Consider the following 25,066-nt stretch of genomic DNA (forward strand, 5'->3'; position numbering starts at 1 on the left):
GCAGGGAAGCCCTATGTGGGGCTCGATCCCAGGACCCCAGGATCATGACCCAAGCTGAAAGTAGATGCTTAACAGACTGAGACACCCAGGCACCCCAAGTATAACATTTCTGATAATATTCTCTATAACAGAAGAATAAATGAATAGTTTCTTAACAAAATGCATACATCAAAAACCCTAAAAAACAAAACAAAACAAAACAAAAACAAAAAACAAAATGTATACATCATGCCAAAATCCACACCATGCTTAATAAAGAAAATGTGGAAGCATTCCCATCAGAGACTGAAGACAAGGATTCCCCATTGTTAACATGTTTCCAAAATTATTAATCGATTTAGTCTATTGAAGGAAATAGGAAACATTAATATTAGAAAGGCAGAAGCGTCATCATTTGCAATGATGTAATCAGCTGCTTGGAATACTCAAGATAACAAAATAAAACTTTGAAAAATAATGAAAGAATCCAGTGAGCTGCTGCATACTATAGTAACATTACTTGAAATGTCCATCTGACCTTTATGAGGCATGGCCTCACAACTGGGTACTATCTAGATGAGATTTTCTCTACTATACATAATACAGGTCCAAACACTTATTTTTCTGCATATATTAAAAACTAGTCAGGTTTAAAAAATTGAAATTGATTCATATTAACTAAACACAAGGAAGGTAACTGATTAACCATAATAATTTGCTAATTTACAGAGAAAAACATAAATGCCAAAAACACACATACTTCATCTTAAATTCTGGTGTGTATTATAGTGTGGCCCCATATGAAGTGACTGTAACAGTAAATTATGTTCTCTCTACATTGTAATTGTCAATCGTTAATAAGAAGAGTTTAACAGGTAAGCACATAGCATTGCATGTTCTGATGGCTGATAATTCTCAGAGAATTTAGGGCAATAAGTCTGTTCTGAATAGATTATAGTATGGAAAGTGATTTGTTTCTTACTAACTATTCAAATAATGCTGTTCATACTTTATAGCAGGACTTTATACAAACTACATAATAGTCACTGATGAATATTTAATCTATGTTGTTAAAAGTTAAGAGACTGGACAACCTTTGAAGAAAAAGATGGCAACAGTAATTTGGAGGGGGCCTGATGGATGATTTCTGAATTGCTGGTAATTCTTATTATGGTGATTTCACAGGTATGATCACTTTGTGACAATGCATACTTTAGATATCTGTGCACTTTTTCTGTATATGTATTTTATACCTGAGTCAAGAGTTAATTTTTAAAAATAAGCAGAAAGCTGAAACAAAATAAAAACAAACCACACAAAAGACCACTTACATCCTCAATAAAGTATAGTTTCTTTGGAAGCATGTTGTATTGCACTTACGGTCTCTGCTGAAAACAGTAACAAAAAAACTCATCTTTGAACTCTAAAATCCTTCAGCTTGAGGAGATGCCCACACTATTTGGTAACTGTGGAAAGGCAAATTCACATCTTCTATTTTAACTTTTCCCATGTGTGTGGTTTGAAGTCGAATGGGAGGCTTACTTGTTCTCTACCAACTGTCATGTGTCTTTGATTATTTTCACCATTTTCATCCTCTTTTTCTGCTTTCTCTTATTCATAGACATCTATAGTTGAATCTCTTTAAGCTTCACTTGCATATGATACAACTAAGCTGTATACACTAGAGAAGAAAAACAATTCTATCTTACTAAACTGCAACATCCCCACCCAGATGCTATGGCACATCAATCAACTCAAAACTCCTCACACTAACTCACATTTTTCCCTCAGGACTGAGAGGTCCTCTCCCACCTGATCTCTCCGGAGCACCGGAACTCCCCTAGGCTAAAGCCTCGGAAACACTACTGCTTCCTTTCCCTTTAATATCTAGCCCCACCTATAGGGCATCATCTTCCACCTCTGCGAAGTCTTTCGCTCTTATTACAAAAACCTCCCCATCACTCTTCTCTTCCTCATTCCAATTAATCTTTCATACTGTCACCAGATTAACCTCACTGAGGAAAAACTGTGAGCATGGCATACGTGCTGAAAAAACATACAACAGTTTTCCCTGCATTCTGAAAAGAAGCCCAAGCCTGGCTTTCAATTTCTATAGAGAATTTCTATAAACATCCATGAAATTAGCCCCCTTTTCTGGCCAACATTAAAGTTATTTTAACCACTAAAAGAGGAAACATACTGTACATTATGAAAAGACAAATAAACAAACAGAAAACCAAGGGAAAAAAAATCCAATTCAACCTGTTTTCTGAACAAGACATAAACATAACCATCACTCAAGATGGAAGAACCAAAGAAAAGTCAGAAGCAAATAAATAAATCCATCCACAGTTGGAAAATGTTTAGTTATAGGCAAATGTCACCTCCTTGAATGTAAATCTAAATCTAGTTTCTAGGTTCCAAAGACTGAAGGGTAATTAGAGGAAATAATGATGCTATATTTGAGCAATTTCTAAGACTTTCCCCAAGCTTGATTCTTATTTTCCTTACTATAGCATGTTTGGGTCATTCTCCATAAGAAAACACTCAGGACAGATACTGTAGCAAGGCTACTATCTCTGATCAGGCTTTTTTTGTTGTTGTTTTTGAGTAACTTACAGTATAAAGAAAAACAAAGTAAAAATATAAAGACTGATGTTCTCTTATCATTTTATCTCATGACAAGTTTGAAAACATCCTCCCATAACAAGAATAAATATTCCTTAGAAGTAGTGATTTGATCCATACTCTGTAATTTAGTGTTCACAGCCACTTTACAGAACATAATCACTAACAAGAATCAACTGTATCTCTAGGGAGCATATTTTACTTGCAACATGAAAATCACTAAAATGGATAAATAGATACACATAAAACATAATACGAGAAGACTGTTTAAAAATTAAGTACATTAAATGTAGTAAAATCTGGAGTAGGGATGGCAAACAGATCTCATCTTGCACATTAGCTCAAAAGAATGAGTTCTGAAGAAGGTGCCTTCTGCAGCTGTGCTCTGGCATACCCAGGAAAGAGTATTAAATGCAATCAGTAATATAGTTCAGAGGCATGAGAAAGATGAGTAATAATACTTGTATCACATATTTGCCATCCCTGGGCAAAAGGGACTTCAAATAATCTCCAAGAATACACAATCACACAATTACTTACTGCTTCCACAGAGTTACATTCCCGTCTTGTTTCTAAATAACGTAGTGCTCTTTTTTCTTCTTCTTTTAATTTAGCATCTGCCTGCCCAGAAGCAAAATAGCAATCATTTTTAAGAATATCAAGAGAATGGCTCAAATTATCACATATACTAAGTTCTGACTTACATATTTCATATAATTCTGTACACCATTTTGTTGTAAATACGAGGGTGCCTGTGTTCTATAAAATCTCTCTGTTGAATCCAAGTATGCCTTCTCAAAATTGTCCCTATAAATTTGAAGCTTATCCTCAGGATTAGAACAAAGGTTAACTGAAAAACAGAAAATAAAATTTTACTCTAAGTATGTTTCAAATCAGTAGTTTGAGTACAATAAATGAAATAACAAATAGTGAGGAGTCATTATGTGCAAGGGATTGTGACAATGCTCAAGAGAACATATATCACAGAAGACAAAATCCTTCTCCATAAGAGACTTTAAAAAGGTAACAACACAAAGCACTAAAGTGGCAAACAGTACAGACAACACAGGCTATTGTATTTCTGAAGAGAAAAGAGAATGACTTTCAGCTATACGGTCAAGAGACCATTCACAGACGAGATGGGATTTGAGATGGGTCTTAAGGAAAAACTAGAATTTACACAAAAGCTAGTCAAATAAGTAAATATTCTCAAGTACAAAATCACAAGGGCAAGTCAAAGTAAAATGACCAGATCGTCTGTGTGGACTGTAAGGTTAACAGAAAACAAGGTAGATGGGAAGTTAGGAGTGGCTGTGGAGAGCCGAGGCTCTGGGGCTAAGTGACCTGAGTCAATAAATGGAGGATCACTAAATGGGTACGAAAAATACTAACAAAATAATACTTAAAAATTAACCTTGTGAATAGCATATGGGTTAAATGATAGCAGTAAGATCACTGAAAGACGACTATTTCACAAGTCCAAAAGCAGAGTTTACATAGTAAAACCTGGTGGTAGGTGAATAAGAAGGAATAAATTTCAACGACATGGCTAATGAAAGCCTAAAGACTTTGATACTGGGCTGCCCCGGTGGCACAGTGGTTTGGCACCGCCTGCAGCCTGGGGTGTGATCCTAGAGACCCAGGATCAAGTCCCACTTTGGGCTCCCTGCATGGAGCCTGCTTCTCCCTCTGTCTGTGTCTCTGCCTCTCTTTCTCTGTGTCTATGAATAAATAAATAAAGTCTTTAAAAAATAAAATAAAATAAAAGACTTTGATACCTAAAGAAATATGGGGACAACAGAAAAAGCCAATCAAAGATAGCTGAAGGTTCATTAATACAAAAAACTCTTACAGAGGAATACTTTGTGCCTACGTTTTACGTTCAGCGAAGATGTAGTGTCAACAATACAGTTAACTAAAGTATGATGACAGGGGCATGGGGGCTATGAAGCACTGTGAGAGGGACCTAACCTAGTCTGGGAATTCGGAAAGGCCTCTGTGAGGAAACAGGATGAGGAGGAGCTAGAAGTATAGTGGGAGCAGGATGAATATTCTCATATTCAGTTTGAATATCAGAATAGTTTAGCTGATTTAAAAAACAAATGAGAATAGCATGAGAATATCATTCAGAAACTGAAAAGTTTAGAGAGGAACGCATACATAGAATAAACGTACTTCCTGAAAATGTAAGTATAAAACCAATTACCTACCACCTTTTCTGGGCTATCAATTCAAATCTATATTTCTGTAATTTAAGTCACTAAAAGGATTAGATTTCACCAGCCAAGAAATGAGTAAGATGGAGAAAACCAATATTATCCACACGAATATGGGTTTTTCTATATTTCCCTGAAGAGATTAACACCTTCTATAGGCTCTTAAAAGCATGTGGTGCTAAAAGTAGATATATGATAGCACACATGACTCTGATTGTGCTGTTCCATAATGGTCTCAGAATTTCCATAAAAAAATTATGATCATAAAAGTTCAGAACATACCATAGGATTCTCTTACTCCAATGACCAGTTGAGAATCAAATGCTTCTCCTAATCTTTCAGCATGTACCAGCTTCATTGCACTATCCTGGAGTCTGTTTTTTATATTTGAAAAGATTGACTCATTCCATGTATCAAGCATGAGCTAGGAAAAACAGAAATATACAATCATTTTGATTATTAATATACCACGTACCATACAGACTCACAATAAATTTTAACTATAAACACTAAAAAAGGAAATAAAATTCTTATATTCAACTTGAAAACTTCAGGGAACTAATGTATTGACATTCGGTAAAAAAAAAAACACATGATAAATGTTAAAGAACACATGTTTCAAAATCAACATAATTGGATTTGAATTATAGCTCTGCTACTTATTTACTGGATTTCCCATCTATAAAATAGTAAAATAGTAACACAAATTTCAAGTGGTTATTGTAAAAATTAAATATAGCAATACATGGAAAAGGTTACCTCCTCTACAGTTACAAGGTTAAGTTGCAGAAATACTGCGCTTTGGAATGCTCATATACACTGTTTGTATAAACACATAATAAGTGCAAAAAGCACCAAATGAAAACCTACTGGATACTGGACCTTAAAAAAACATAAATCCATCTGACAGATGTTCCATTTAAGTGATGGCAACATTATATATATATATATATATATATATATATATATATACACATATACATATATATCTTCATATATATTATCTTTCCAAGTAACTGTGTCAGATACAGAAAACATATTAATGACAACAGCACCAGCATCAATGATAACAATAACAGATATGTAACATTCACAGCATACTTAGCACTGCTCTGAATACTTTTCACACACAACTTTAATCCTCAAAACCGATATATAGGTACTGTTATCTCCCTTTTTAGAAATGAGAATCTGGGGCATTGAAAGGAAAGCTAACTTTCCCACACTTATCCAGCTCATAAATGGTAGCACCAGGATGTGAATCCAACAGGTATGTTTCCAGAATCTATGCTCTTAATCATTAAGTGATGCTGATTCCTATAATCAGTAGGGAATGGTATAAATTAAAATAATAACAAAAACAAGAGAGGTCAAGATTATGGGACTGCAAATTTAAAAAGTATCTAGAAGTAGTTTTTCTTTTTTGGAGAGAGGAATATAGTTTCTCATACTGCAGTTATTTCTACCACTGAAATCTAAATTCACAGCATCCCTGTCCACATCAGCACAAAGATTACAAGGGGCAGGAATCCCTATGCCACTATTTGAATGGCTGACTTTGTTCTATAACCATCATAGCAAGTAACAAGTTGTTTAAAGCCCAAGAGGCACTTTTCACTTTTTTACTTTTCAAATCAATGATTCCATTGATTCTCAAAAGCAAGAATGCATATGAGAAATGACAGAGTTTAGGTCATTACTGATTGAAGAGTTGAAAAGAAAACCTGAGATCCTACTTTCAGAGCTGAGTTCTTTACATTAAATCACGAAAGGTTACTGGACACGGAGCTTTTAACTAGAAACTATGCAAAAAATATGAAAATAAACACAGTACACAGTGAGTTTATGATAACCAGAATCAAGTAAAAAGATCATGAAAGTAACAACAATTTAGCCACAATTAAATACAAAGATATAAGATGGTAACCTAATGAGAGATTTTTGAAAGAATAAAGAAGCAATTCATAGGAAGATAAAAGTACAAAGGAAGAGAAGAAAATAGAATACTGAAGATAAAACTAGGAAAAGGACAAAACAAGGTGCTAACACCTGAGGACATGGATCCACAACTTAACACCACAGGCCATAATGAAAGGAAGTGCAGCTCAATACTGACGGAAGAAAGTAGAATTCAGTAAAACCCACCAAGAATCGAAAAGGAATTTATACATCAAGTAGAAGAACCCACTTAAAGTCTGATTTACTTTCGAAAGTTGTAGAATCACCCTCTTTCTAAAGTATATTAAGGAGGAACAATGCAAAAGTTAACTTACTTTTCGAACAATGCTGTCTTCCACAGTTGATTTTTTATTGCTGCCCTGTTTACCCATTAAAGTAATCTCCAATTGACAAAATGGCTTCGGTAAAATATCACACTGTGTAAAGAATTTTCGCCATTCAACAATGTATGCTTTTAGCAAAGCTGTATCATCTTGATGGCTCAGTACTCGCTGAAAAAAAAAAAAGAATCATATGAATTTAAAATAAATACAGGTATTCTTATTGAAAGAATAATAGAACATATTCATGCTATAAAAGCAATGTCCACAATAGCCAAACTGTGGAAGGAGCCTCGGTGTCCATCGAAAGATGAATGGATAAAGAAGATGTGGTTTATGTATACAATGGAGTATTACTCAGCCATTAGAAACGACAAATACCCACCATTTGCTTCGATGTGGATGGAACTGGAGGGTATTATGCTGAGTGAAATAAGTCAGTCGGGGAAAGAAACATTATATGGTCTCATTCATTTGGGGAATATAAAAAATAGTGAAAGGGAATAAAGGGGAAAGGAGAAAAAAATGAGTGGGAAGTATCAGGGAGGGAGACAGAATATGAGAGATTCCTAACTCTGGGAAACGAACTAGGGGTGGTGGAAGGGGAGGTGGGCGGGGGGTGGGAGTGACTGCGTGTCGGGCACTGAGGTGGGCACTTGACGGGATGAGCACTCGGTGTTATTCTGTATGTTGGCAAACTGAACACCAATAAAAAATAAATTTATGAAAAAAATATTCATGCTATAAATATGAAATATTTTATTTATTGTACAAACTATATTATATTGAAGAGAAATTAAAACATATATATCCAAGAAAAATAAAAACATGTTCACAAAGATTTACCATGGCAATCATTCTGCAAACACACATAAAATCATAATGTACATATGAAACTAATAAAATGGTTTATATCAACTATATCTTAATAAAAAAAAAACCCTAAAACCCTAAACCCTTAAGCTATCATCTCTTTATCCTCCCCTAACTACCATTCCCATTCATCCCTTCTCTGGCCCTAAGCAATCACTAATTTACTTTCACTATTTGCTTGTTCCAGACTTTTATATGAATGGAAACATGTAATATGTAGTAACTTATTTTATTTTTTTTAAAGATTTCATTCATTGATTTATTTTTCAAAGAGAAAGAGGGGGAAGGGAGCATACGTGCACGAGCAAGGGGAGGGGCAGAGGGAGAGAGAGAATATATATCAAGCGACTATATGCTTAGCACAGAGCCCCATCCAGGGTTTGATCCATACCCCAAGATCACAACCTTAGCTGAAATCAAGAGTTGGATACCCAATTGACTGAGCCACCCAGTGCCCCCAACATAAGGCCTGAACTCATGACTCGAATTGAGATCAAGAGTTGGAAGCTTAACCAAATGAGCCACTCAAGTGCCCCTCAGATGCAGACATTGACTTCATTCAACAGTTTCAAGGGTCCCCCAAGTCCTAGGATATATCAATACTTTATTCCCTTTATAGCAGAATACTGTAACATTTTATAGATACACTACATTTGTTTATCTATTTTCTCCATTGATGGACATCTGGGTTGTTTCCACCTATTGGCTATCATGAAAAATGCTGCTATAAATATCTATATCCTAAAAATCTTCATAAAAAACCTGTGCACAGGCACCAAAAAAAAAAAAAAAAGAAAGAAAGCACTCAAACAGTTTCAGAAATGAAATAGGAGATATTACAACTGATAACACAGAAATACAAAGGGCTAGGGCAGTTAGAGCTTGCAACACTTGAACTCAGGGCTCTGAGTTCAAGCCCCATTTTGATGGGGAGACTAATTAAAAAAAAAAAAAGACCCACAAGAGATACCTATCAACAATTATATGCCAAAATATTGACAACATAGAATAGATAAATTCCATGAAACATACTGTCTACTAAGAGTAATTTATGAAGAAACAGAAAATAAGAACAAACCAATTACTACCAAGAGGATTAAATTCTCATTACTATGAGAAACCTCTCAACAAACTAGTCTAGGACCAAAAGGCAATAATGGTGAATTCTATCAAACATTTGAAGAGAAGTAATACCAATCCTTCTTAAACTCTTCAAAAACATAGGAGAGGAGTGAACATGTCCAAATTCATTTAATGAAGCCGGTAATATCCTGGTATCAAAACCTGACAAGAATGGCACAAAAGAAGAAAATTATAGGCCAACATCCCTAAAAAACATAGATCATAGATGCAAAACTATTCCACAAAATATTAGAAAACTGAATTCAACAATACATTAAAAGATCATATACCATGATCAACTGGGATTTATTACAGGAACACAAGGTTGGTTGTTTCAACATTCAAAAGTGAATCTATGTGAAACACCACATTAACAAATGGAGTATAGGGGCAGCCCCGGTGGCTCAGCGGTTTAGCGCCACCTGCAGCCCAGGGTGTGATCCTGGAGACCCTGGATAGAGTCCCATGTCGGGCTCCCAGAATGGAGCCTGCTTCTCCCTCTGCCTGTGTCTCTGCCGCTCTCTATCCTCTCTGTGTATTCTCATGAATAGATAAATAAAATCTTAAAAAAAAAATGAAAAAAAAACAAAAACAAAAACAAGTGGAGTATAAAAATCATATGATCATCTCAAATAGTGCAGAAAAAATATTTGACAAAGTATCTATTTATGCTAAAAACTCATAAAAAGTGGGTATAAAGGGAATGTACCTCAACATAATAAAGGCAATATATGACAAACCCACAACTAAAATCATACTCAGTGGTGAAAAGCTAAAAGCTTTTCATAGAAGACCAGAAACAGGACAAAATGTTAATTCTCACCACTTTGTCACTATTTGCAGATAACGTAGAGAAAATCCATAAAGACTCCACCAAAACATTGTTAGAACAAACGAATTCAGTAAAGATGGATACAAAAATCACTATACAAAATCTGTTGCATTTCTATACACTTAAATTGTCAGAAAGAGAAATTTAAAAAACCAATCCCATTTAAAATTGCATCAAAAAGATTAAATAGAGGCATCTGGGTGGCTCAAATATTGCCCTCGGCTTCAGTCATGATCTTGGTGTCCTGGGATCAAGCCCCATGTCGGGCTCCCTGCTCAGTGCAGAGTCTGCTTCTCCCTCTCTCTCCTTCTCCCTCCCCGCCCCACTCATGTTTGCTCACTCACTTGCTCCCTCAAAAAAAAAAAAAAAAAAAAAAGCCTAGGAATAAATTTAACCAAGGAGGTGAAAGAACTGTATACTGAAAACCCTAACACACGGATGAAACAAAGAGAACACACGAATAAACAGAAAGATGTCCGCTGGTCACGGAACAGAAAGTTAATAGCATTAAAATGTCCATACTAACAAAAACATACACACTCAATGCAATCTCCATCAAAAGTCCAATGGCATTTTCCACAGATAATGAACAAACAATCCCACAACGTGTAGAGGACCACAAAAGACCCAGCAACAGTCAGAGCAACCCTAAGCAAGAAGAACAAAGCTGGAGGCATCACCTTCCTGATTCCAAACTGTATCACAAAGCTCTAGTGTAATCAAAACAGTGTGGTACTGGCACAAAAGCCGACACAGAGATCAACAGAGCAGAACAGAGAACCCAGAAATAAAACCACACATATATGGTCAATCAATTAGTTCACAACAAAGGAGCCAAGAACACACAATGGGGGAGGACAGTCTCTTCAATAAACAGCGCTGGGGAGCAGTCCAGGTGGCTCAGCGGTTTAGCGCCCCTTCGGCCGAGGGCGTGATCCTGGAGACCCGGGATGGAGTCCCATGTCGGGCTCCCTGCATGGAGCCTGCTTCTCCCTCTACCTGTGTCTCTGCCTCTCTCTCTGTCTCTCTCTCTCTCTCTGTGTCTCATGAATAAATAAAATCTTTAAAAAATTAAAATTAAAAAAATAAACGGCACTGGGAAAACTGAACAGCCACATGCAAAAGAATGAAACCGCACCACTGTCCAGCACGATACTCAAAAATTAACTCAAAATGGGGTAAAGACTTGAACATAACACCTGAAACCACAAAACTCCCAGAAGAAAACACGGGCTTAGGTAAGCTCCTTAACATAGGTCTTAGCGAGGATTCTTTTGAATATGATACCAAAAGCAAAAATAAACAAGTAGACTACATCAAACCAAAGAACTGCGGCCCAGCAAAGGAAACCACAAACACGATGAAGAGACAACCTAGTAACGGGAGAAAAAACACTGCACATCGTGTATCTATGAGGAGCTAATACCCAAAATAAACAAAGAACTCCTACAACTCAACAGCAAAAAATAAACAATCCAAATGAAAACTAGGCAGAAGATCTGCGCAGATGGTTTTCCAAAGAAGACACACAGATGGCCAACTGACATGGGAAAAGATACTCAACATCACTCATCACCAGGGAAATGCAAACCAAAGCCACCTGAGCTATCATCTCCCACCTGTCAGAATGGCTAGGACCAAGAAGGCCAGAAATAACAAGTGTTGGCCAAGATATTGTGGAAAGGGAAGCCCTGTGCACTGCTGGTAGGAAGTAAAATGGTGCAGTTGCTGTGGAAAACAGTGCGGAGGTTCCTGGAAAAATTAAAAATAGAATACCATATGATCCAGCAATTCCATACCTGGGTATTTATCCAAAGAAAATGAAACAGTAACTCCAAAAGATATATGCAGTCCCACGTAAACTGCAGCATTATTTACAATAGCCAAGACAGGAAACAACCTAAGTGTCCACTGATAGGTGAATAAGATAAAGAAAATGTGGTTATATATACACAATGGACTATTACTCAGCCATTAGGAAAAAAATAAAGTCCTGCCATTTGCAGTAACATAGGTAGACCTTGAGGGCATTATGCTAAGGGAAATAATACAGCAAAAGACAAGTATGAGGGACACCTGGGTGGCTCAGCGGTTGAGCGTGTGCCTTCAGCTCAGGATGTGATCCCAGAGTTCCAGGATCGAGTCCCACATCGGGCTCCTGCATGGAGCCTGCTTCTCTTCCCTCTGCTTATGTCTCTGCCTCTCTCTATGTCTCTCATGAATAAATAAATAAAATCTTAAAAAAAAAAAAGAAAGACAAGTATGATTTCAGTTACATATGGAATTAAAAAAAAAAAACATAAGCTCACTGATACAGAGAACAGACTGGCAGTTATAAGAGGCAGGGAGTAACACGTGGGACACAAATGGGTGAAAGAGCCATAGGTACATGTTTCCCGTTACAAAATAAGGCTAAGGAAGTAATACTGCATATGGGAACAACAGTTAACAATACTGTACTCAGTATTAGAAAGTTGATATGAGACCTTATAAGTTCTCATCACAAGAAAAAATTCCATAGCTATATGTAGTGATGGATGTTAACTAGACTTACTGTTAACAGTAAGTGATCATTTGAGAATACATACATTGTGATCATGTATTGATCAGATGATCATACATCAAATGATCTATTGTGATCATTTCACAATATATACAAACATCAAATCATTATGATGTTCACCTAAAACTAATATTATGTCAATGATACTTCAATTAAAAAAAAAAACCTACTTACACACAAATGTTTATAAGCAGCATTATTCAAAACTTGGTAGTAACAACCCAAACATCTACCAATGATGAACAGATTAAAAGAAGAATGTTGGATAGCCATATAATAGGATATTATTCAGCCATAAAGAGAAATGTAATATGGATAAACACTACAGTGTAGCTGAGCCTTGAAAACATTATCATAAATGAAAGAAGCCAGTCATAAAAGGCCACATACTGCATGATTCCATTTATAGGAAATGCACACAACAAACCAATGCATGGAAACAAAGACGATTGGTGGTTGCCAAGGTTTGTGGGGAGTGGGTAATGGGGGATTAACTGCTAATGGGTACACAGTTTCTTTTTAGGGTGATGAAAATGTTACAGAATTAGTAGATGATGGTTGCACAACTTCATGAATATACTAAACCCCACTGAAGTGTATATTTTAAGAGGGTGAATTTTCTGGTATATAAATTATATCTCCATTTCTTTCTTTTTTTTTTAAAGATTGATTTATTTTTATTTATGATAGACACAGAGAAAGAGAGAGAGAGAGAGAGAGAGAGAGAGAGAGAGAGGCAGAGACACATGAGGAGGAGAAGCAGGCTCCATGCTGGGAGCCCAACGTGGGACTCGATCCTGGGACTCCAGGATCGCGCCCTGGGCCAAAGGCAGGCGCCAAACCGCTGAGCCACCCAGGGATTCCCTATATCTCCATTTCTTAAAGGATGGCAGGGTCTATTTCTCCACCACTTGTTTGATGTGGTTCTGTGACTTGTCTTGACCAAAAGAAGGCAGATATGACACCCTGAGACTTCCAAACCAAGAGCTGAGGAGGTCCTGAGGATTCCACTATCACCTCAAAGGTTGGTTTCCCCTAGAATGGGAAACTACCTAAGGGAGAAAGGCCAGGGTGGAAGCCAGCACCAAATACCAAGTATGTGAGAAAATTTCTGTCGGATCATCCAGTCCCTGCAAAGCCACAAGCTACCTGCTGACACATTAATAAACTTAGGAGAAATCAGGTGAGCCTAGCTCAAATTGCTATACAGAATTATGAGCAAAAAGAATACTTATATCAATTAAAACACACACACACACACACACAAATTAAATACCCTAATAACCTGTCAAACATTGTACATTTATTTTTTTACTTTCCATTCTGTCATGTTAAATAATGCTATGAACATTTTAATGCAGATGGAAACCATCTCTCCTGTTTAAGAGATTTGGTCCTCCCTAACAAAATAAGCTCAATTAATCTAATAACTGACCAGTAAAATAACTCACAAAGCTAAATTTTCTTAAACGTTTAGAAATCAGGTGCCCCTAGGTGGCTCAGCAGGTTAAGTGTCTGCCTTCAGCTTATGTCATGATCCCAGGATCCTGCGATCAAGACCCAAGTTGGGGTCCCTGCTTAGCTGGTAGTTTGCTTCTCCCTCTGCCTCTGCCTGCCACTCATCCACCTGTGTACTCTCTGTCTCTCAAATAAATAAAATCTTAAAAAAAAAAAAGTTTAGAAATCAAATAACCATGTTTGGCATTACTATCCCTACAATTTAATTTTTTAAGATTATATTTATTGGGGAGGAGAGGGACAAAAGTAAGGAAAGGGAGAAGCAGACTCCCCACTGAGCAGGGAGCCCAACACAGGCTCAATCACAGGACCCCAGGATCATGACCTGAGTTGAAGGCAGATGCTCAACGGACTGAGCCACCCAGGTTCCCCCTTTCTCTACAATTTACAAGCTCTGAATTAGTGACACTGAACCTGACCCTCAGAGTCTTTTTTTTTTTTAAGATTTTATTTATTTATTCATGAGAGACACAGAGAGAGGCAGAGACACAGGTAGAGGGAGAAGCAGGCTCCATGCAGGGAGCCCGATGTGGGACTCGATCCCTGGTCTCCAGGATCACACCCCGGGCCGCAGGCAGCACCAAACCGCTGAGCCATCGGGGCTGCCCTGACCCTCAGAGTCTTGCGAAGGTTTACATATCAGACTTCACTGGGTCACATTACAGTGAAACACACAGTTTTGTGAAGTGTATTTTTTAACATTTGTTAACAGTATCTAAGACGATTCTTTAGGAGCTCATTTCCAGAAACTAAAGAATAAAGCTCTATTCATTTGAAAGAAACATAATTGGTATTATCACCATAAATCATAAACAAGCTAATATGCTTTCCAATGCAATATTTCTAACTGAGTTCTAGGAACGTATACTTTTGATTAAATTGTGATACTGAGAGCACCGGGGTGGCTCAGTGGTTAAGCATCTACCTTTGGCTCAGGTTGTGATCCTGGGATCAAGTCCTACTTCAGACTCCCTGCAGGGAGTCTGCTTCCCCCTCTGCCTATATCTCTGCCTCTCTCTCTGTCTCTCAAGAATAAATAAATAAATAATTTTTTAAAAAATTGTGACACTGAAATATTTATTTTTCTAAGCAAAGCCTGAAAATATCATTTATATTCATTTAAAGATAATTTCCTATAAAACTATATTTGGATTTTTTTTTAGATTTTATTTATTTATTCATGAGAGGCAGAGAGAGAGAGAGAGAGAGAGAGAGAGAGAGAGGAGAGAGAGAGGCAGAAACACAGGCAGAGGGAGAAGCAGGCTCCATGCTGGGAACCCGACATGGGACTCAATCCCGGGTCTCCAGGATCACACCCTGGGCCGAAGCTGGCGTTAAACTGCTGAGCCACCGGGCTACTCTAGATTTTTTTTTTAATTCTTTTATTTATTTGAGAGATCGAGCAACTGTGCACAAGAGAGAGCATGAGAGGGGGATGGGCAGAGGGAAAAGCAGACACCCTGCTGAGCACGGAGCCCAATGTGGGGGGGGAGTGACCCCAGTACCCTTAGATCGTGACCTGAGCCATAGGCAGATGCTTACCTGATTGAGTCACTCAGGTGCCCCAAAACTATACTTTTTACAAAATCATTTATCAGGGGCACCTGGGTGGCTTGGTTCAACACCCGACTCAGTTTCGGCTCATATCATGATCTCAGGGTCTCAAGACCGAGCCCCATGTTGGGCTGCACTCAGTGCAAAGTCTGCTTGAGATTCTCTCATTCTCTATCTCCCACTGTCCCTCCTTTCTCCCTCCCTTCCTCTCTAATAAATAAATTTTTTTTAAAAAATCATTTATCAAGATGACAGAATTAATGGTGGTATCAAAACATTTCTTTTTGTAAGTAATACGCCATGTGACATGATTCTTTTAACATCGTGGCAGTGGCTATTAGAGTTAAATATATAATAATCATATACTTTATTCAGTACCTTCTTTTAAGTCATATGTAGAAAAAGACCATTTTTAATTTCCACTGTTAATCTGCTATTAGTATTTAACAAAATTTCTAACAGGCAACTTTGACTAATGTTGTTTGAGACACTGACATAAAAATTCACCTAAAGAATAAAAAATTCTCTCTTGTTTTCAAACTTCGTTTTATAGAAAGGAAAATAATTTCATGTCCTTAAGCCTATCTTCAAAGTGTTAAGAGCTGATTCAATAGAATATTTTACTTCTACATTAATTTTCCCCAGAAAACAAAGGTGTTAATAAAGACAAACAAAATTAGCTCTTGCATAATTGACCTAATGCCTAAATGAGCTCTGTCTTCATTTCAATGATATTAAAAACTTATACATATTATCAATCCAAGAGTGAATTTCAGCTCAGCAGCAGCAATGTAAAGGGCAGTGCAAGAATTATATAGCTGAAGTAGTACTGGAATTGAAGAAAATTACTCTTAGCTTGAGAAGTATTAGTTATGAGGAAAAAAACCCAATTCATGTGTACTGACATGCAGCAAAAAACCAAACCAAACCAAACCAAAAAAACAGTGGTGGGGACTTCTAAAGAATGTATAAAAAACTGAATTCTTGACAGAATCTTTTAATTTCAGATAATGATATACTGCCTTGACAGAAACATCACTGAGGAGGAAAAAACAACCAATAACAATCACCTTATTAAAAAATGTAGTCAACATGGGGCACCTGGCTGGCTCAACCAGTAGAGCATGCAGCTCTTGATCTTGGGTTTGTGAGCTAGAGCCCCATGTTGGGTGGAGAGATTACCTAAATAAATAAAAAAATCTAATCAACAAATGTCAAAAGTCAATGTGATATTTTAAAATTATCCTTGGAAGTCCTACATTCAAAATCAGAAAATAGGATATTCTCTAAGTCTTAAACTTAATATAAAGATACAGAACTTACTGCCTGTGCTTGCTTGATAAACTCAAGAATATCTTCTTTTAAAGCCTGATGAATTTTTGCTGGACCTTTATCATCCCAGAGACAGACTGCATGCACATCCCTGTGAAGGTAAAGCAGGGAAACAAACATGAACACCAGTACAAGGACAAAGACAAAACTCACATCACGTTCTGTATGAATACAGTTCCCACAGACCATGCCGCACACAGCCCAGGGTAGATGAATCCATTCTAAGAACCACAGAATTCTAAGTTACCTAACACGCACATTTTTTCTGATTTTTATTTTACTTTGTTATTGTTTTCCTCCTTAAATCTCTGCTACTAACTGTATTATCTTTAATTATAAAAGCATGCTCCCATCTTTAAATCTCATACCCCAAGTTGACTATCACCAATTTTTTTCTTATGTTAAATATAAATTATTTTAATTCTTTATCACAATATATATAAATTATTCTCTTAAAAAAATAGTCATTTAAATATAGCAAATCTCTTAGCTTCCCCCATATATTTGTTTTATTTACACACAGATTACCACTTTATCTCCTTTATTTAAAAAGAAAACAAAAACAAAAGCTCTCCTAAACTGGTATACAAAAACTCTGAATTTATAAAGCTGACATTATAGAAATATATTTAATAGTAATATAACATGTTCAAAAAGTTAATTTCTTAATTACCACATTACAAAGTAGGTGAACTTATAATAAAAGGATAGAGTTTTATTATCGAGGATTCTTTTATTCAAAAAATGTTCCCCAGTGACTCATTTAGTATCTAATGGAGCCACTGCTATAAAAAATGTCAAAGAAATCAAAATAAGAGGTCTCCAGAATTGTAACATTCTAGCAATGGCCAAACAGCTTGTTCTATATCCAGATTCTCAAGGACATCATTATAACTCAAAGTTCCATCTGCATATTATTAATTTGAACTTGCTTTTGTCACCTGTTAAATTTAGCTTTCAGCTTAAGAGTGGTATCTAGAGCTCACTGTCTATCATGCAGCAAACACACAAGTATTTGCTAAATAACAATATAATAAGGACCATCTGATTGATTACTATGTGCTACTTACTATTCTAAGCTGTTTTAATTCATTTAACCATCACAGCAACTCTGAAGGCGGTATTATTTTTATCACCATTTTACAGATGGGGAGACTAAGGCAAATAAAAGTTAAGGAATGTTCCCAAGATTATACTTCTAGTGTACTGGCAGTATACAGGGGACCCATGAATAGATTATGGTAATACCCTACATTAATAAGTTAATAAATACCCTATGGTAAAACCTCTATGTTCTTCTCCCTAATCCTACTCTCTTCCATTCTTCCCAGAAGTAACCAAGACCAAATTTAGTATTATTTTTCAAGTTTTACAACAGACTATGAACTTCATAGAAATTGTAGCAAACAAGCAGGGGTGCCTGGGTGGCTTAGTTAGTAAGCCTCTGACTCTTGAGCTGGGGCTGGAGCCTGCTTAAGATTCTCTCCCAGGGCACCTGGGTGGTTCAGTCAGTGAAGTGTCTGCCTTCAACTCAGGTCATGATCCTGGAGTTCTGGGATCGAACCCCTTCCTCCCCATTCATGCTCTGTCACTATCTCTGTCTCTTTCTCTCAAATAAATAGAATCTTAAAAAAAAAAAGATTCTCCCTCCCCCTCTCTCCCTTTCTCCGGCTCTTAAAAATAAAGGGGGTGGGGGGGAGAAATTGTATCAAACAACTGTTTTTTCGAATGAGTTTTCCCTCAACATTGCTCCTGGTATTTACCCACAACAGATGCATGTAGTCCTAGTTCATGCACTTTATCTGTTATATCAAATAGTATTTGAATATAAAGGGAAGGAGTAGTAGCAAGCAGTAATATACGAAATTAAATCTGGATGGTTAAGAATACATTCTCTTGGAATATATAACCAAAGTGCTTTTTTTTTTCTTTTCTTTTTTCAAAGTGCTTTTTAAAAAGAACATGTAAGTAAAATTGTTTTTAACTACTTAACTGTATTAGAAAAATCAGGCAGGAAGTGGGAGAGGGATAAAGTAAAGGTTTTTCAAAGGTTTCAAGGCGACAGAGAGAAGGGGTGGGAGAAGGAGCAAGAAAGGGCAGCCTGGGTGGCTCAGTGGTTTGGCGTCTGCCTTCGGCCCAGGGCGTGATCCCGGAGACACAGGATCAAGTCCCGTGTCGGGCCCCCTGCATGGAGCCTGCTTCTCCCTCTGCCTGTGTCTCTGCCTCTCTCTCTCTCTCTCTCTCTTTCTCTCTGTTTCTCATGAATAAATAAATAAAATCTTAAAAAAAAAAAGAAGGAGCAAGAAGTAAAAAGCATTCCAAAGGTTTCAACTTCCTTGGGTACAAAGAAGATAAAATGGAAAGCGTGACTCTAGTATAGAAAGCAACTATTTTACTTTTGACTAATAGTAACATTCTATGCCTCTGATGGAGAGTAAGAAACAGGAACGTAGCTGCCGCCATGGTGCCCGTGAAAAAGCTTGTGGCGAAGGGGGGTAAAAAAAAGAAGCAAGTTCTTAAGTTTACCCTTGATTGCACCCACCCGGTAGAAGATGGAATCATGGATGCTGCCAATTTTGAGCAGTTTCTTCAAGAGAGAATCAAAGTGAATGGAAAAGCTGGGAATCTCGGTGGAGGGGTTGTAACCATCGAAAGAAGCAAGAGCAAAATTACTGTAACTTCCGAGGTGCCTTTTTCCAAAAGGTATTTGAAATATCTCACCAAAAAATACTTGAAGAAGAATAACCTCCGTGACTGGGTGCACGTAGTTGCTAACAGCAAAGAGAGTTACGAGTTGCGTTACTTCCAGATTAACCAGGATGAGGAAGAGGAGGAAGATGAGGATTAAAACTCATTTATCTCAAATATTCTGTATGAGTTCTCGAATAAAACTTGAAAACCCTCCCCAAAAAAAAGAAAAGAAAAGAAACAGGAATGTAACCATTAATGGAAGTGAACTTCCAGATTAAGAAAAATAAGGAAAACAAAAAAATGAAGAAACAAGAATATCTACTAAGTGTTAAAGTTAGAGAAGCAATAAAACAAGAATATCAGTAGTAATACTAAACATGAATGCAATAAATGACTCCATTAGAAGACAGTATGCCTTTGAAAAGGACCACAGTGGATTACTGCACTTAAGTAAGGAACCTAGAACAGGAAAATCCACGGAGACCAACAACTCAGAGCTTCTGTGTAAGATGATGAAGATGTTCTAAAAAATGGATCATGTTCATGTTTGCACAACACTGTGAATGTACCCAGTGCCAATGAAATGTAAAAGAATGAACTGCTTAATGTGGTATATTTTATATAATGTACAATTTACCAAAAAAATTTTTTTTAATTTTTTTTTTTAATTTTTATTTATTTATGATAGTCACAGAGAGATAGAGAGAGGCAGAGACACAGGCAGAGGGAGAAGCAGGCTCCATGCACCGGGAGCCCGACCTGGGATTCGATCCCAGGTCTCCAGGATCGCGCCCTGGGCCAAAGGCAGGCGCCAAACCGCTGCGCCACCCAGGGATCCCATACCAAAAAAAAATTTTTTTAAGGAAAAAAATAAAACCATGTCATAAGAGATAACAGGCAAACACAAACTAAAAAAAAGCAGGGTGGCAATATTAGTGTGATCTAAAGAGGAATTTAAGGTTGAAAGAACTAGAGAAAAGAAATATTATGTAATGATAAAAAGCATTATTTAGCATTACATTATACAAAATAATCAGGAATATAAGAACTTGATACAAATAAAATAGAATACTTAAAACATCCTTACTTGCCTTAGTGAGGATGCCCTTAGCTAAAATATTAAATTCGATTAACAGTGTGGCTCAGATTATTATGTTACTTTTCTTAAATAACTTGGAGTCTAGGGTTAGGCAGCTGCTGGTGCCCGTGCAGAGACTAAGAGGATCTTTCTCTTTCCACTTGGCTGCGTTAGCACATTAGACTCTTATCCCTGTGAGGATTAAAGGTGGAAAAGGAGGACTGAGCCAGGCACATTAGTTTAATTGATCTGAAAAGCAAAACCTTTCTCAGAAGGCCTCCTGTAAACCTATTTGCTGGAATTTTATCACATGGTGACCCAGACAGCAAGGGAAGCTGAAGAAGTGAGTATTAGAATACGCAGCCACGTGGAAAGTACACAAGGAACATAAAACCAGGAATGGGGTGTGGCTTGGCTAGTCAGAAGTGTCTATCACAAGATCTCTTAACATTTGAGGACCTAGAAAAAAATTAAGGACAAAGAAAAATTTTTTAAATACAATCAATAAATATTATTAGAGATTCTTATTTACAACTATCAAAAAGATTATTTTTTCGGGGCTCTTGGTTGGCTCAGTTGGTGAAACATTTCACTCTTAATCTCAGGGTCATGAGTTCAAGTGCCCCACATAGGGTACAGAGTTACCTTAAAAATGAAATCTTAGGGCAGCCCCGGTGGCTCAGCGGTTTAGCACCACCTGCAGCCTAGGGCGTGATCCTGGAGACCCTGGATCGAGTCCCAGGTCAGGCTCTCTGCATGGAGCCTGCTTCTCCCTCTGCCTGTGTCTCTGCCTCTCTCTCTCTCTCTCTCTGCATCTCTATGAATAAATAAATAAAATCTTAAAAAAAAATGAAATCTTAAAAAAGTAATAATTTTTACCTAAGAGCATATGTACCCATATAAAATTTTTTTTAAGATTTTATTTATTTGTTCCTGAGAGAGAGAGAGAGAGAGAGAGGCAGAGATACAGGCAGAGGGAGAAGCAGGCTCCAAGCAGGGAACCCAATCTGAGACTCGATCCCTGGACGAAGGGATCACCCCCTGGGCCTAGGCAGGTGCTAAACCACTGAGCCACCCAGGCATCCCATAAAATTTTTTAAAGGTATTTTTACAGGCTATTTCTCTGATCATAATCTATAAACAAGAAGTGACCAAAAAAGACATCATTGTTAGAAATTAAGTTGCGGGCAGCCCAGTAGCTCAGCAGTTCGGCGCCACCTTCACCCCGGTGTGTGATCCTGGAGACTGGATCGAGTCCCACGTCAGGCTCCCTGTGTGGAGCCTGCTTCTCCCTCTGCCTCTCTCTCTCTCTCTCTCTCTGTGTATTCTCATGAATAAATAAATAAAATCTTAAAAAAAAAAAGAAGAAATTAAGTTGCTAGATAATGCATGATTTAAGGAAATTTACTAACAATCCAGAGAGCAAAAGAAAAGCATTTCGTACTGTAAAACCTATGGTAGCAATAAAAGCAGTATTAAAAAAATGTATAGCCTTGAATGCTTTCATCTGAAACAAAAAGATCTAAGAATTCATCTTAAGAGAAATCAGGGGGGAAAATAACCTAATATAATTCATAGTAACCAGAAAAAAGACATTAATAAAGAAGCAAGTTATTGCGGCATCTGGGTGGCTAAATCAGTTAAGTGTCCGACTCTTAATCTTGGCTCAGGTCTTCATCTCAGGGTTGTGAGTTCAAGCCCTGCGCTGGGCATGGAGCCCACTTCAAAAAAAATGAATATGGATCTTATAATGAAAGTAAATTGAATAAATATTATTCCTTCCAAAGAACTAATTTTTGCCTTTTCCTTTTCTCTGTTGCACCATTATTTTATATTTCATTAATCTGGCTTTTGTCTTTCCTTTCTTATACTTTCCTTAGTTTTAAACTTTTTCCTCATTTCTTGAAATGAACCCTCAGATCACTGACTTCCAACCTCTTTATTCTAACATACGAATTAAATGCTATAAGCTCCTTAGCACCTAAGCTTTGTTGAGGTGGATCGAACAAATGTTGATATGATGATCTCATCAAAGCAATTTTTTGAATTTGGTTATATGAAAAGACCAATAAAATGCATCAACTCCTTAAAGACCAGATTAAAGAAAAATATGTAGGATTAGGGATGAGATATGAAATATATTCACATGTACAATATAAATATACTATTTATAATGCCATGGCAACAAATTTCAAAAACTAGAGGAAAAAGAAATGAAGTATGCCAAGAGACTCTTTGTCTTAGTCTCAATTTTATTTTTATTTTTTAAATTTTTTTAAAGATTTTATTTATTTATTCACAGAGATGCAGAGAGAGAGAGAGAGGCAGAGACACAGGCAGAGGGAGAAGCAGGCACCATGCAGAGAGCCTGACGTGGGACTCGATCCAGGGTCTCCAGGATCACGCCCTGGGCTGCAGGCGGCGCTAAACTGCTGCGCCACCTTACTTTTATTTTTTTAAAACATTTTTATTTATTCATTTGAGGAAGAGAGAGAGAGAGAGCAAGAGCGCACATGAGTGGCAGGGGAAGCAGAGGCAAGAGGGAGAAGCAGACTCCCCACTGAGCTGGGAGCCCGATGTGGGACTCGATCCCAGGACCTGGAGATCACGACCTAAGCCGAAGGCAGACGCTTAACCATCTGAGCCACCCAGGTGCCCACTCAGTCCCAATTTTAAATAGAAGGTTTCCAATGTATAACTACTGAACGCTTTCTACTGCTAGAACACTTAGAGATGACCTTTATCAGATCAAAGAACAACTTTTTATTTTTCTAATTTTTTTTTTTTTTAAGAAAATGGAAGCCTGCTTTTATTGATGCACACATTGACGGACTTGCGATTGGAAGGGGCGGTGACATTAACATGACACTGGTGGTTATCGCAAGGGAAACATGAGGGCAGGAGATGGCTTTGCAGGGACATGATGCCTTCATAAGTTAGGGAAACGGACTGCTAGCTGGCTGCCCTTTCATTTCATATTCTTCACAAACTCCTCTTCCTTTTTGATGGAGACCTTCAGCTCGGGGATGGCTTCTGCTATCATCTCTTCAAAAGGGGAGATCTTACCAATGCCTAGATTCTTCTCGATGCCCTTTTTCCCCAGCAGTAATGGTGTGGAGAAATAGGCACAGTCTGCTTCCTGGGATTTAACAAAGGAACATTCGACAACTCCTTCCTTCCCATTCATTGCATCCACAAGGGAGAAGACAAACCGAGCTCTAGCGTATGCCATGGACAGGGTGGCAGAGCCTGCTCCAGCTTTGGCCTTCACCACCTCCATGCCGGCCTCCTGAATTTGCCCAGTGACAGCTGTCAGCTGGTCCTGGGGAAGGTCCACCTTGGGAGTGCACTGAGAGATCAGGGGGATGATGGTTTTCCCGGCATGACCGCCAATGACAGGAACATTGACTCGCGCGGGATCCAAACCCTTTAGTTCTGCAATGAAAGTGTTGGCCCTGACAATGTCCAGGGTCGTCACCCCGAAGATTTTATTGGGGTCGTAAGCTCCGTGTTTCTTGAAAACCTCCGTTGCAATTGGGATGGTGGAGTTGACCGGATTTGAAAGGACGCAGATCATGGCCTCGGGGCAATGCTGGGCGCAGGCAGCAGTCAGGGTGGCCACAATTGAGGCATTGGGTGTTGAACAGGTCATCCCGTGTCATGCCTGGTTTTCTTGGGACTCCGGCTGGAATAACCACCACATCGCAGCCTTTGATGCAATCCGGAAGCTGCTCAGGTCCGAGGTAGCCTTTCACAGTTGTTCTGGTCTCGATGTGGCTCAGATCTGCAGCCACTCCGGGTGTGTAGAGGGTCAGGCGGCTCACTAAGGGGCTGTTCTTGAGAAGCAGCGCAAGGGGCTGCCCAATTCCTCCGGAAGCCCCAAGCACAGCTACTTTAGCATTGTTCTGGGCCGAGGTGCTGAAGCTGCGGCGGAGAGCGGCGCCGGCAGGGCAGGCGAGGGCGGACAGCATGGTTGATTGGAGCGGGCAGGGAGCAGAAGAGCAGGCGCAGGAGTCGGCGGCTGGCAGGTGACACTCTATTTTTCCAATTTTTAAAGAAACATTTATCTGTTTTTTTCTTCTACTGAAATTATCTATTTCTAATATGATTTAGACTTTTTGTTTTCTAAATTCAGTTTTCATTTTATTTCCTCCTTACCAGTGTTGATTTCTTTACTTACCTTTGAAATTTGATTCAAGATTTTTTAAATTACCCTAAATGGTCATATGGGATAACAAACTCAGTTTGGAGCACTGTGTTTGCGTTGTTCTGCTTCAGAGTTGGAACAATTTTTATCAGCTGAAATGTTTAGGTTTCCACTTTCTTATACTTTTGGCTGGATGACGTCTGTCATTTTCCATTTATGTTCACGTTAAGGTCAGGATTCCTAGTTTAGGAGCA

General features: G+C 37.9%; 1 protein-coding gene and 2 pseudogenes across 1 annotated transcript in view; 1 reads left to right on the forward strand and 2 right to left on the reverse strand.

Annotated features, from left to right (window-relative positions):
- The window catches only part of CUL5 (cullin 5), a 93,847-nt gene that overhangs the window by 39,269 nt on the left and 29,512 nt on the right, over nt 1-25,066 (reverse strand). Inside the window, 5 exon segments of the mRNA XM_026006786.2 lie at nt 3,148-3,228; nt 3,312-3,457; nt 5,106-5,247; nt 7,097-7,273; nt 16,888-16,987. Of these exon segments, the coding sequence (XP_025862571.1) occupies nt 3,148-3,228; nt 3,312-3,457; nt 5,106-5,247; nt 7,097-7,273; nt 16,888-16,987 (646 nt within the window).
- On the forward strand, nt 19,355-19,759 carry LOC112925958 (large ribosomal subunit protein eL22 pseudogene; annotated as a pseudogene).
- On the reverse strand, nt 23,521-24,642 carry LOC112925957 (malate dehydrogenase, mitochondrial-like; annotated as a pseudogene).

Source organism: Vulpes vulpes, chromosome 12, assembly GCF_048418805.1.
Source record: "Vulpes vulpes isolate BD-2025 chromosome 12, VulVul3, whole genome shotgun sequence".
NCBI lineage: Eukaryota > Metazoa > Chordata > Mammalia > Carnivora > Canidae > Vulpes > Vulpes vulpes.